Raw genomic sequence first — 13,532 nt, 5'->3', positions numbered from 1 at the left:
GTATAACTAAAATTATAAATGTTGTAATATTTTTATTTACAAACATTTCCCATGAGACTGTCTGTTTGACAACAGGAAATAAGATTGGTTAAGAGACTTACGCTTCTTTCCCGTCTCACCCATAGGCATACATATAAGGAACCAAATATCTATTGAATTCATCATTCAGAAATCTCACAAATGAAGGATAATATTACTCGCCCATCAGTTAATCTGGATAAGATGAATCAACCGCGTGTTTTCTGGAATTCATCCACAAAATTAATGACGAAATCAACTACCATAAAGCCATTACCCGGTAGCCTACCAAAGAATCTTTGAACGATTTTAAACGAAAACCTTTCCGAGCTAGGACTGTTCCCCTAAGTCACTACGAAGAACCTTTTCACCCTATATTAAAGAAGAGGAAAGGATATGAGACCGTAAATGAATTAAACGAAAATACAACAATGGATCAAGATCAAGTAGAAAAGATGATTTCCGAACAGCCCGCTTGTTCCGAAAAACTCCTGGACACTACGCGTTTAAGCCTAAATCAGCCGCTCTTGAGTGCAAAAGAAAATTTCGACCACAATTACCGATTTGGTCATGTCTTGGGTGAAGGTGATTTTGGTATACAGTGTACGCAGCAACTCGCGTTTGTGACGGTCTACCCGTAGCCATAAAGAAAGTCAAGAGAAGTTCCATCACGAGCTGGTGTCAAGTGAACAATGCGATCGTTCCACTCGAATACAGTTTACTTCGTCAAGTGTCACAGTGCAGTGGCGTGGTCAAGTTACTTGACGCTTGTGACGCGGGCGACGCCTTTTATCTCGTCATGGAGACTATGGAATCATATGCCGAGATCTATTTGATTTCATCACAGAACAAGACAATCAGACTTTACCCGAGCACTTGGCCAAGAAATTTTTCCGACAAGTAGTCGAAGCCGTTGTCCAGTGCCATCGGGTTGGAGTAATTCACCGCGACATCATGGTCGAAAACATATTGGTGGATTTGAATACGCTAAATGTTAAACTGATTGACTTTGGAGCAGGCGCCCACGTCAAAAATACCTTCTAATACGGATTTTAATGGAACGCACGTTTACTCTCCACCCGAATGGATCGTTCACGGAAAATACATGGGCGAACCAGCCACAGTTTGGTCTTTTGGCAACTTGTTGTATGTGATGATCTTTGGAGATATTCTCTTCGAGGAGGAGGACGAAATCGTCAACGCTGTTCTGAACTTCCCACCTGGCAACCAATTGGCCTCTCAGCAATGTCGTGATCAGATACAAACTCTCCTCGAACCCAATCTCTCCAAACGGCAAAGTCTAGAGCAAATTTGGTCTCATACATCATGGTTATGTCTATGTTGAAATATGAACATTTGTCTAATTGTGCTGTTTTCCTAAGCCATGTTCAGCTGATTTGAATTCTTTAATAAACACATTTGGCATTTATCCAGTTTATCCCTGCATCAGAGTAATAAATAATGATAAATGAGCTAAGAAATAGATATTAGTCCTTAAACGGAAGCGCCTTGTTGTTAGAAGTCGAAATTACGACCAAAAGACCAAAGATTTATCCTATGTGGTTAATGTTCGTCCTACTTTTAAAAACGTAAATCCTACATGGAAATGTTGCGGTTATGATGGACAACCAATGACTGTTAATCCTTTTGCTTGCCAACTTTTTAAATTCATCAGTTTCATTGGGCCTGACGCCCAGAATAATTCTTTAGTCTATATCCATTTGTTCGGGCCGGGCCATGGACCCGCGCCCGTCCGATAAGAAAATTGTCCTTACGGTTCCCAGTTTTTCGTTCGTTTTATTATTTTTTTTTGAGCCGATTAGTGGCTCAGGTATTCATCGACCAGGCCACTCTTTAAAACTATTAGTAATAACTAACCTCTTTAAAACTATATAATATAATATAAGCCCTAGTCCCTACTCGTACAGTTGTACTGGTTACTACGTAACTGTTCACACAGATCCATGGCCTGTATCCCACTGTTTATTGTAGGGGAGAGGGGGGCTAGTTGACAGGGTCACTTTTTGTGAATTTATTTGAATTTTTTGACCACACGTTTTGCAAATTGAATGAATGAATCAGATTCAGATTTCAATTCTCTATGAATTGATCGTATTTGTTTACAATGTTCATTTACACGAAATTGTGAAATTGAGAAAAAAAAACTGCAAAAAAAAAGTCTGCCAACTTGCCCCACCTACGGGGAAGTTGGCAAGTGACGATTCTCCATTGCTCCAAAATTTCTAGGTCGAATTTTGAAAAATTGCAACTAAGCATCTCGTGAGAAATCTGTATGCCAACATGCCCCTCAAAATTTCTGCCAACTAACCCCACAGGGTGCTTTTCGAACAAATAAATTGATAACTAAATAACTTTTTAATGTAGAAATGTCGGGTTTATTTTAAAAATAAGACAAACATTAATTCTTGTTTGCTTGGGTTTTCTGACACTCTTAGAGATTTATACTATGAGAAAAAAAAAGTACTGAGAGGCCCAAAAAAAACTTTTGGCCGTTTTTTTTTCTTTTTGTTATAACTCCTGTTGGGGAAGTCGTATACTTTTGAAATTTTGTATGAGCAATCTAGGTGTTGTCTTTCATATTTGGTGTAAAAGACTTGATTTGTTTTTGTCTGTAAGGGGTCTAACTAGCAAAATGCCAACTAACCCCACCTGCCAACTAGCCCCCCTCTCCCCTAAGCTCATCACGTCACGTGTCAGTGTTTTTTTTCGTGTCATCTGCTATTGTCGACATTCTTGATTCGTGAATTTTCATCTGACACAATGGTATCTTCGGCAATAGATTAAAACAAAATACTATAAAATTATCTTATTTTATCTCCGTGCTCCTTTAGATACAGTTGGTTATTTCTGTCTAAAAAATGCCTTGTTCATGGTAATTGTACAATAATTATCATGATTCTTAAACACAGTTTAAATTATTGTTGTGAATTGGATTGCACATTTAATATTTGAATTTAAATATTTTTGCTTTTAAGGTTCTCTTTGTTGCTCCTGGAACCAGGAGAAATTTATTTGAAAACTTTAGTGTAACCTGCATCCAAGAAAGTAATAACACTTTACAGAGAGGTCGCCTTCGTTTGTGCTCTAAATCAATCATGTTTGAATCAAAAGATTGCAAATACCCCAAAAGATCAACAGGAAATGATGGAAGCAATTGTCCATTTTTACTTTTACTTTGGGCCGCTGGAGCCTAGATGCCAGTTTCTACGCACGCAGTTCCAAGTCTAAACCGTTTTTCATTTTCTAGACGTGCAGTTCTAACCGTTTTCCATTTTCTACGCGCGCAGTTAAAAATTACAAAAAACCACCTTTTGATGAAATTTGAACTTATCCTCCCGTATGCTAAAACAACTTTAAATGTTCCCGTAGGAAATATGAAGTAAAAAATAAGATGTAAACAATCAAAAACTAAAATTAAATTCAAATACAGTACACACGCCAGGCATTGGTTCACCCTTGTAAAAAAATAGTCGAGGGTAATTAATTTTTAACCTCGAACAAAATGTTTCCAGAAATTTTTTTAAGAAGCTTTGTTATTGTGGTGTTTCAGATTACATTTAAATAATTTTTAATTTAATTTAATTAAGATTTGTTTAAGTTACATCCAAAACCCTCCATGAAAATATGAAAGATTTCTGTAAAAAAAAACAATTTTAAATTCATTTTTTTTATTTTCGGAAAAATATGGTATAAAATACTTTCAATTATAAATAAATTATTTTATAAATTCCCTCGTGTTCTACATCTTTTACTTGATAAGTTATCAAATTTTCATAAAAATCACTTTTAAAATAGGTTATTTATGAAATTGATAGTGACAGACGGTCAAATTATTTTCAGCCGCGCGGCAGCCGTGGTTTACATGTGTGCCCGTATATATTTGCCTTATGGCCAAGCGGCCTTGACGAAATTAAGTTTTTTCATTAAACTATAATACCTAAAAATTAGAGGCTTTTGCCATAAAATTAACAAGACAATCCCCAATTGATTTTAAAAAGGCCAATAAAAAGCGATTTATAGCTTTTTATTGATTGACAAAGAAAATCTTTTTTGGACTTCCGATTTCTCAAATATAGCATTAGTTCAGAAACTTAACGCCGCAACGACGAGGCGCGAGTTTTCTTTCGTAAAAATGAGAACTTACGCCTCGTCATTCATCACTCGTCCTTCATCTGTAAAGATGCCCCCCCCCCCCCAAGATGAGTCTCGCGAACAGATGCTTGTCAGATAATATCTGTGGGTGCAGCATGTCATAAGGCAATTTAGCTCGGCTGAGCCTTCCGCCAAGCCACAGCACGCCAGCTTCATCCATAAATGGGGTCAACGGGAGTAGCTGTGACGTCGACCGGAGCACCTTTTTTTGCTGCAACCTCTTCAGTTTTTCCGGGTAAGCCTCTTGTTGACTCCACTTCACGAGGTCAAATAACTCCCCCTCCAACCGGACTAATGCTAGAAGGTCCTGAGCTGATATCCGGACGTCTAGCTAATCCTTTGCCGTCGATTGTTTCGCTGCTGTCAAATTGAGATGTACATGGATGGACCGCAGCTCTTCTTTGGCCACCATCCAAGGTAAATCAGTCGGACAACCCGACTCCTCTTCATAAATAAAAGCTTCACCGTCCAACAACCAGCTCGGAATCTCATCCTCCTCCAATTGGGATCTAGTCACTGCATCGACCGGATTCAAGCGGCCAGGAATAAAACGTCATTCATCCGACTCAGTGAGAGTCTGGATTTCTCCAATCTTATGGCTGACGTAGACCTGGCAGTGTGATGAAACAGCACGGACCCAATTTCGAACAGTTGAACTGTCCGCCCAGAAGAATAGCCCATCCATTTTCAGGGCAATCTGGACGAATTTGGCAAAATGTGCACCCATCAAGCCAGCATTCAATTCAAGTTTGCAGACCAAGACAGTTTTCAAAGGGGAAAGTTTGGTGACCGTCTTAATATGACGGACCAGCACTTGACCATCCTAATAGACCACTCGGGTATTACAGGACGCGGCACACGCCTCTTCTGACGCTCCGCGTCAGCAAAAGTGTGCCATTCTGTCCGCACAATTTCCTACACTTTTGGGAAGAGACAACGGGCAAACTCGAACACCTTAAACCGCTCTTCAATCTGTTTGAAGTACTGCTCCCACCAAGCCTTTTCATTGCCAACCACCAGATCGTCCCACTTCAGGCCTTTTATCCCCAAATGCACGCAGCTTAATATTCGCTTTAATCGAAATCCCAGCCTTTCACTGGAAGGGTTCCAAACGATTCCAAGAATGAGTACCGGATAATCAACAAGGTTGCACGGCATCGCTTCAACAGCAGCTCCCCTTTCCGCAACCTGCTGAATAGCTGCTAATAACTCCGTACTGTTGGAAAGAGGAAAGTTGCCATCTACCAGCACCTTCTTGACTCCAGTTGCGTTTCTAACCGTGTCCTCCATCTGGCCAGCTGAAGCCAGGTAGTCGTCAACATAAATATGTGAGCGAATTCCGTCACCTGCCTCCTTCAAGTCTGGTCCAGCGTCGTCAGCCGATCGCCATGTGGTACTGATGACTACGTAAGGTGAAGTAGACATACCAAACGTAACTCGTGTCATTTCGCAAATTGAAATGAATCCATCCTCTTCTGGCCACAGGAAACGATGATACGGTCGATCAATGTTCCTTCAGCCGGATTCGACTGAACATCGCTCCAATATCCGCAGACCAGGCTAGGTCTCACTCACGAAAGCCGATAACGACAGCTGGAAGAGGGTTCTGCAACGCAGGTCCAGAGGTGATGAAATCATTTAAGCATTTTCCTCCAGATTTGGCGGCACATCGAACACCAAACAAAATTCCGCCTTCCCAAGTCCTTAGGGACTACATAATGCGGCAAGAAGTATCTTTTTCGCCTCTCCGCAACCTCTTCCAGCGGAACTCGCTGGGCATATCCCTCATTGAAATTCTTTTCCATGGCAACACGATAGAACCTTTCGTACTCCGAATTCCGGCTGAACCGATTCTTCAAGCTCATCAATCTTGTCTCGGCCGCCAGAAGACTGTCCGGAATGTCCTGCGGAATTCCTTCCTTACAAAGCACTGGTTCTGCGAACCAGGTGAGCAGCTTTTCAAGCTCCGATTCCAGCTTCATAACTGCTCTCCTAGTCTCGCTGGACATGCCATTCGCCTGGAATTCCGTTCCGAACGATTCCGTATCCCAGAAGCGCCTTACTTGCTACACCAATTACTGACCAACATCTGACGTGGTGAACACTCGATGAACTCTGGCTGGGTTGGCTTCATTTCCGATTCTAACCGCTCCTTGTAGGGTTTAGCCAAGTCGTGTCTTAGATGCTGTCGGCTCATCATTCCGTCCAAAGTGGGATTCAATTTGGGGTGATTAGCGTTGCATGATCAAGTCCAATCAGAATATCAATGCGTTTCCGAATCAACAATTCCGACCGGCTTAGCAATAAAAGGCATCATGGACCCATGGATCATCACAATTTCACGCAATTTCACCGGATTTCAGTTTCATCTCAAAATATCTCGAGTTCATATGGGTGGACGACTCCTCACCCTCTCCTTCCACAATGAATGTTGGATTTTGCCCAGCCAATTGAAGCCTCGCTTAGCAAAATGAAGTTGAATCGCTTCCTTCATCAATAAGGATATTTACTGACACCAATTAAACTTCAGCTGTACTTGCATCCAGTCGGAGCATCTTGAACGTGATCTGCTGCTGTCCAGAAGGCGCTGCATGTGGGCGAACAATTCTCTCCTCCGCACTGCTTTCCTTGTGCAAAAGTCTATGGTGTGTCAGTTTACAGCCATCGACGCCACAGGCCTTCTTCAAAGTGTAATTGATGGCCACATGACGAGCAACAAAGCAGCCATAGCACAGCCCTCGACACTGAAAAAAGCTCATCTGTTCTCTAAGCGGGAGATTCTTAAAGAAATGGCAATCTTAAAGCCGATGGGCACCTGCACTCTTAAAGCAATGAAGGTCCGTCGGCCGTCTCTTCTTCTCCTCCACTCCCCTACTCGTTCCGGCGGATCCATTTCTTTTTTCTGTTTGACCAGCAGTCACTCCATGATAAGCCCGGACGTCCCTCTTCTTTCATTTCAGCTCGGGCGTCTCGTACTTGTTGCTCGGCGGCTTGTAAGGCTTTTCGTCGTGCTACCTGTTCCTCTGTCTCTGGCGCCACTGAAGATATATCATCTTGTTACTGCAGCAGGTAATTCTCGGGCATGGCTGATGCACCGTCTACGGCTGAGGAATACGTCAGGTGTTGTGTGTTCCAGGCCCTTGCCACATAATCGCCATCCAGTCTATGCTCTATGATCCGGTCGTGTATAGTTTCTAACTCGCCCAAGAGGTTACAGGCATCAGTAAGCTGCTTCTCAGCGTCTAAATGTGACAAAGTAGTCGTCACTATGTTCTGGATGCGATTGTAGCAGCCAGTAATCTTGAAGCGGATTCCTCGTTGCTTGGCCTTACAGTCCTACAAAGCCCATTCTGCTACAGGTTGAGTCTCCATACAAGTCAAAGAGAGAGCAGTCCGTCTCACTCAGCTTATCTGAATCAAGAATTCGATTCGAGGATCTGTCTCAGGTTAATCAGTTCAGTTCAGGACACAAGATGAGCTCCAAATCTCTTCAATCAATCAGTCGGGCCTGTCAACTTAATTACGAGGTCATTCAATGTTGATCAGGGCTCCGGCTCGAAGGACCAGATGGTAGCTCGGTGGTAAATAAGTGGACTGTATTTCACTCCCTGTGTGTTAAACGAAAGAACCTTTTTCTCTTCCTTGTTTCTTCTGTGAAACAACATTTAGCTCCAATACCCTTTTAACGACATGTTGAAGAACTTGATTACCCTTTCGCAACATCTTTTTGAATATTTGATAGAAACTTTCGAATGGATATGCCGAAAAATTGTACAATGGTCCAAATCGAAGTATTTGGTCTCCCAAATGAAGTAGATTGTGGGCGTTGAATGACAAAAATTCCTGTCCATAAATAATACAAGAGTCCTTGACGAAGAAAAAAATAGGTTTTTTATGTATTCATTTAAAGAGTAGCAGTATTTTTTAGAGGACATCAGTTTGACGGCCGTGAAATACGAGAAAGTTTTTATACTCTCTTTCAGGCAAAATGTTTTGTAATACTACAGGACCAACGCATGAATTGAATAAAGCTAGCTCAGTAGATTTGAATTGCGAGAGAAATTCCATTGACCTTGTTTTTCTAGCAAACTCAATTGGAATGAACATTTCTAATGCAACTATACGATATGATAACTGCTGAAGCGAACGATATGTTTCTGCTGGGCAAAATTTATGCGGCCGAGGACCCAAAACCCAATTTCTCATTATCAGTTTGCGTTTAACTCCCAAGTCAATGTGATCGCAATTGGGGAAATCAAGAATCAAGTCGCAATTTAACTTCTTCAAATTAGGATCCCCAAAATGATGCTCTTCATGAATACGTTCTCTAAAAGAAAAATCAGTTCTAAGTGTCGGATCAGTTTCTAAGAATACTGTTCACCCGTGGTATTCACTTTCTTGGATGCAGTATAAACATCCGAAGAATCCTCCAAGAGACTTTGTATACTTCAGAAAAAATAGTGTTGGTGCATCACAAACGTAAAGAATAATTAGAAATCGTATTCGTTTCCCACGAAAAGTGAAACCCTCGTCTGATAGTTGCTTTGCTTCGTCAATAACTTCTTTTAAATACTTGTTCGCATTTGAAAGTTTAGATTGCCCGTGCCAATTATAAAAACTTTTTGAAAGCAGGGATTTGCAATTAGTTCTGTCAATGGCCAAAACTGACTCTCACTACTCTTTGAAACGGGAACACCATCAACACTTATGACGAGCAGGATTTCTGATGGAATACTATTTTCATCCATAGCTGACAACGATCTTAAGAGTTGTGTTAAAATTCAAAACTGAAAATAGTTACCACCTGCACACGACTGAAGAGATACTTTTTTCTCAATGTTTTTACAAGTGATCGACAGGACTTGGCCATGAAATGCCCCCATGGAAATTTACGAAAAATGGAAAAAGTTCATCAATTACATTCTGGCATATGGGTCATTCCGCTGAAATTGAATTATTTTCGGCGCTCAACATCACCGATTTTCCTAATTTTTTACAGCGTATTGATTGTTGTTGTATAAAATACTCTGTAACGGGAAAAAAAAATTTAAACAATACTTAAAAAGACATTGGAAAACAAGATTATATTTGGTTACGTCTGGCGATTTAAAAGAACATCGAACAACATCGAACAACAACGAACAACGAATAGCATTAAATATTATTGAACAAATGTTGTAAAACTGGTTTAATTGCTACATTCCACAGACAAAACAGAAATACTTGTGATGACGCCACATCTGGCAGCTCCGCACTCATCCCCCAAAACCTAGATGTGCCTAACAGAGAAGCTTGCACTCACCCAGTCGAGGTTTTCCCCTCTTGTAGAGACGGTCACTTCGCACATCTCTTCGTTCCTAATAAAGATTGCATTCCGCTGAGTCTCAGTGCACTTCACTTCATCACAATACAACGAACTAAATATGTGAAATCTGTTACATTATTTGTCTTTGACGAAGTTAAGCTAATTATACACAAAATTGCTTTCAGCCCAGGAGATTGAATGTATCTAGGAGTCCTTCGAATACGAATTTTTCGGAGTAATCCCAGTATCGAAGTCACGTACCTCTACCTTTTCATTCAAGGTGAATTGGACAGAGAGTTTAACAAAGCACGATGAGCACCCTTATTTTAATTTTATTCCCTTTCAATGTTTATCTAGTTAATAGATATATTTTGTTTTGTTATCTGTTATATAGTAATTTTAAGGAATGAATTTTTAATTTTTTGATTACTTGTTATCCGTAATAAACCAATAAAAATAATGTAAAAAAATATGTGATGCCGAACACTCGCCTCTTGAATATGGGTTTAACTCACGGGGTAAGGGACAATGGTGGACAAGGGGCTGGATTACACAGAGGGTGGTAGGGACTTCGGCCAACCCACCGCGTCATAGACCACGCACGGGGAAGCGAACGTTGGGCTCACATAATGTACTTACGTGATAATCAGATTACCAGTCCAGCAAAGGATGGGGAGGATATGGGTTAAACTCACGGGGTAAGATATAATAGTGGACGAGGGGTTGGATTACACAGAGGGTTGCTGGGACCTTCTGCCACACCTCCACGTCATAGACCACGCACGGGGAGGCGAACGTCGGGCTCACATAATGTACTTACGTGATAATCAGATCACCATTCCAGCAAAAGATGGGGGGGGGGGTTGACGGATATAGGTGGGTCTGGAACTTTCATGTCGCACCAAAGATGGCAGGAATGTTTTTTTTTTTTTTTACTTGTCATCCGCACTAAACCAATAGAGGTAATGTTAAAAAATATGTGATGCTGAACACTCGCCTCTTGAATATGGGTTAAAATCACGGGGTAAGGGATAAATGTGGACAAGGGGTTGGATTACACAGAGGGTTGCTTGGGCCTTCGGCCACCCCTCCGCGTCATAGACCACGCATGGGGAAGCGAACGTTGGGCTAACATAATGTACCTTCGTGATAATCAGATCACCATTCCAGCAAAAGACGGGGGGTTTGGCAGATAAAGATGGGCTGGAACTTTCATTTCGCACCAAAGATGGCGCACTATACATTTCTTGGTTTCTTCTGTAGATAGCGTCAATATATTTGGAAGTTGGCACTTGGTATCTTCAGTAAATGGCGTGGCACACAAATATTCTAACGTAAACAATTAAGCGACAAAGTCCCTTGAATATAAATTTATTACAAATTCACAACAATTCATGTTTATTTTAGAAAAATCTAATCCCTGACTGCAAGTGTGTATTTGGCCATCATTCTAGGGGTTTCAATTCCCTTCAAATGTTTACTTCATGTCTCATGGTGAACACATTACCAAAGCCAAAAACCAAAAAAAAAAAGAGGTGGGAGTTTGGGAAAATTTCACAATGTTCGGAGGAGACAAACTGTTGGAGCGGGGCATGGATATTCAAAATTCGCAAGATTATCCGAAAAGCACTGAACCGAATGTTGATGGGTATTTGACCGAAATGGCTAGAGGTATTTCATTTTTATTTGTTCCTAAAAAAAATTCAGTACAATAATTCTAATTTCTTTCAAGAGGGTTCGTCTCGCGTGAATCGCAAGGTTAACTTTCGAAAAAGCAGAGTCACATAGACAAATTGAATAAGAAAAAATACGACAAAAAAATAACACTTGAAGCAAAAGGAACACCGAAACTCATTTCCATACCAATAGTTTTTATTTCGTTATGTGCTGCGGTCAATTTCCTACGCTTTTTTCCCTACACTAATCCAACAATCTCAGGTTGTTTTTTGTATCAAATGCGCTCTATAGCAATTCTTCTAAAGACTTTTCCATGCCTAACGGGCTTGCCCATAATTTCACTTCTAATGGAATTAAAACTAGCAAAAACTTTGCAACATTTCTTTTTGACACATATCACAATTTTTTTATGGTCGTCAAAGACAAAAGATTTTTCTAACGGAGAAGTTATTACACTAAAAATCTAAGTTTCTAAAAGTATAACAACTTGTATTCTTAATTTTTGCACGTCCTACTTGAAGTATGCAGCGGATCCCTATAGACGTAAGTCAAATATCCTTCTTTTTTCGTGTGTATGGCCATCAGATTTCCTGTAGTACTTGTGATAGGTAGCTAGTTGATCCGTACACCCTCCTACATTTATTCAGAATAACGCCGTCTACGTCACCAAAATTTCAGAACAATTCCTTGACCTCCTTTATTGGGAGGATGGCTACATCCACATTGATTCATCCTGTGCTAAAAAAGAATAAAGAGGTTTTCTGATCCCATTAATAAGTAGAATTTGATAAAACGTTGACTTCAGCATGCCAAATCTTCCAATAATTGTTTTTTCATTCATTTGAAAATCCCAAAATGTTTCCTCGATCTCATCTGTAAGAACCCAGATAGACATAACTCTTAGGATGTAATGTTCATCTGCTGTTTTGTTTTTTAAAATTGGGAAGTGATATGGTAATTTTCCATTTAATTTTGCAGGTTTCTGTTCTTAAATTTTTTTTAAATTGGTTTGTTCAAGGAGACGACTTGGCAACATCGGCTTTTTTTTATAAAACTACGTTGGTTGTTAAGTCAAGTCGTAAGAAAGAGATATTCTTAATGAATTCATCGCACACCATGAAAATTGAGATAAAACAGCGCCTGCAAGACATTTTGGATAAATTAGAGGTGGTTGAGGACAAGATTAAGATTCCCAGTCGTCAATTTGCCCAATTGGAGGAAGAGTTGAATACCACAGTCGAGGATGAAAATTAAAGTGAGGAATCAATTGGATCCGAGATTGAGATGATTGATCTAGCCGGTAGTTGTAATAATTTGTTTCATTGAATGTATGTTTTCATTGAAGGTTTGTTTTCTTTAAATTTATATAGGTGATGACGGTGGGGAGTCCGGTAACGAGAGTGGAGTCGACCCACGTTAATTTTGGTTAGAAAGCCTTTGATGCCATGTATGGTCAATTAAAACATGTAGGAAGGTGGAGAATACATGAGGATTTGACCTAATATTTTGTAAGATTGTTCGTTAAGTAAAATATAGGGTATGGCAAGGTGTTGAACGCCCCAGCGTGGTGTTGGGGATCATGGCGTGGTGTCGAAGTTTATGGCGGGGTGTTGAAAGCTATACAGTGGAGTCGAGAAACAATTTCCGCGGTGGATGGGACCGGTAGAAAAAGATAAAGAGAGAGTGTGTGGATGAGTAATCTAATTAGTTTGTTTCCAGGAATTAAAAAAAAAATTTGATTTATGTTTAGAAAAATATTCATTTTTAAGGGTAGCAGATGGCGTTTATTATGTTAAATTCAAAACGTTTTTTTATGAGGAATCGGACAGAAATGTGTGGTAAATTGTGTTTTAATTAAAAAAAGAAAAATTGGACTTGAATATATAGATGTGGGGAGGCATGGCGTGGTGTTCAATGCCATGGCGTGGTGTTGAAAACCCGGCTGCACGCTGTGACTGATCAGTTCCAAAGTTAAATTAAAGATTTTACGGATGTAATTTTTGAGGAATATGACATATGTATGAAGAATTGGACAGGAATGTGTGGCAACTTGCGTTTCAATTAAAAAAAGAAAAATTGGACTTGGGATATAGTTGTGGGGAGGCATGGGGTGGTGTTGAATGCCATGGCGTGGTGTTGAATTAAATTAGTGAATCTAGTTGCAAAGACAAACAATAAGTTCTGAAACTGATCCGAGCCACCACAATTTTTCACCACAATTGCCTTAGCGGTTTCATCAAAGGTAACCAAGGAAACATTTAGAGAAGTAAACTGAACAGCCAAGTCTCATCTGCACGTTTTGATCAATTAATTAGTGGTTGCAAGAGAAATAGATTGAGTTCTAAAACTGACCAGCTAC

At 40.2% G+C, this 13,532-nt stretch overlaps 1 protein-coding gene across 1 annotated transcript; it reads left to right on the top strand.

Annotated features, from left to right (window-relative positions):
• Positions 1 to 449: 449 nt before the first annotated feature.
• On the top strand, positions 450 to 1,363 carry LOC124200528 (serine/threonine-protein kinase pim-3-like). The gene is made up of 3 exons (XM_046596799.1): positions 450 to 612; positions 866 to 990; positions 1,037 to 1,363. Exons 1-3 carry the CDS (start codon positions 450 to 452, stop codon positions 1,361 to 1,363), a joined length of 615 nt encoding a protein of 204 aa, XP_046452755.1.
• The last annotated feature ends 12,169 nt before the right edge of the window (positions 1,364 to 13,532 follow it).

This window comes from Daphnia pulex, chromosome 8 (assembly GCF_021134715.1).
Source record: "Daphnia pulex isolate KAP4 chromosome 8, ASM2113471v1".
Lineage (NCBI taxonomy): Eukaryota > Metazoa > Arthropoda > Branchiopoda > Diplostraca > Daphniidae > Daphnia > Daphnia pulex.
This window is presented reverse-complemented; position numbering and strand designations above follow the sequence as displayed.

Excerpts from the sequence above, each read along its gene's own strand:
- LOC124200528 (XM_046596799.1), top strand. The coding sequence starts at position 450 with ATGGATCAAGATCAAGTAGAAAAGATGATTTCCGAACAGCCCGCTTGT. Across the intron at positions 613-865 it reads CTTGGGTGAAGGTGATTTTG|AACAAGACAATCAGACTTTA; the intron begins GTATACAGTGTA and ends ATTTCATCACAG. Across the intron at positions 991-1,036 it reads TCATGGTCGAAAACATATTG|GCGCCCACGTCAAAAATACC; the intron begins GTGGATTTGAAT and ends ACTTTGGAGCAG.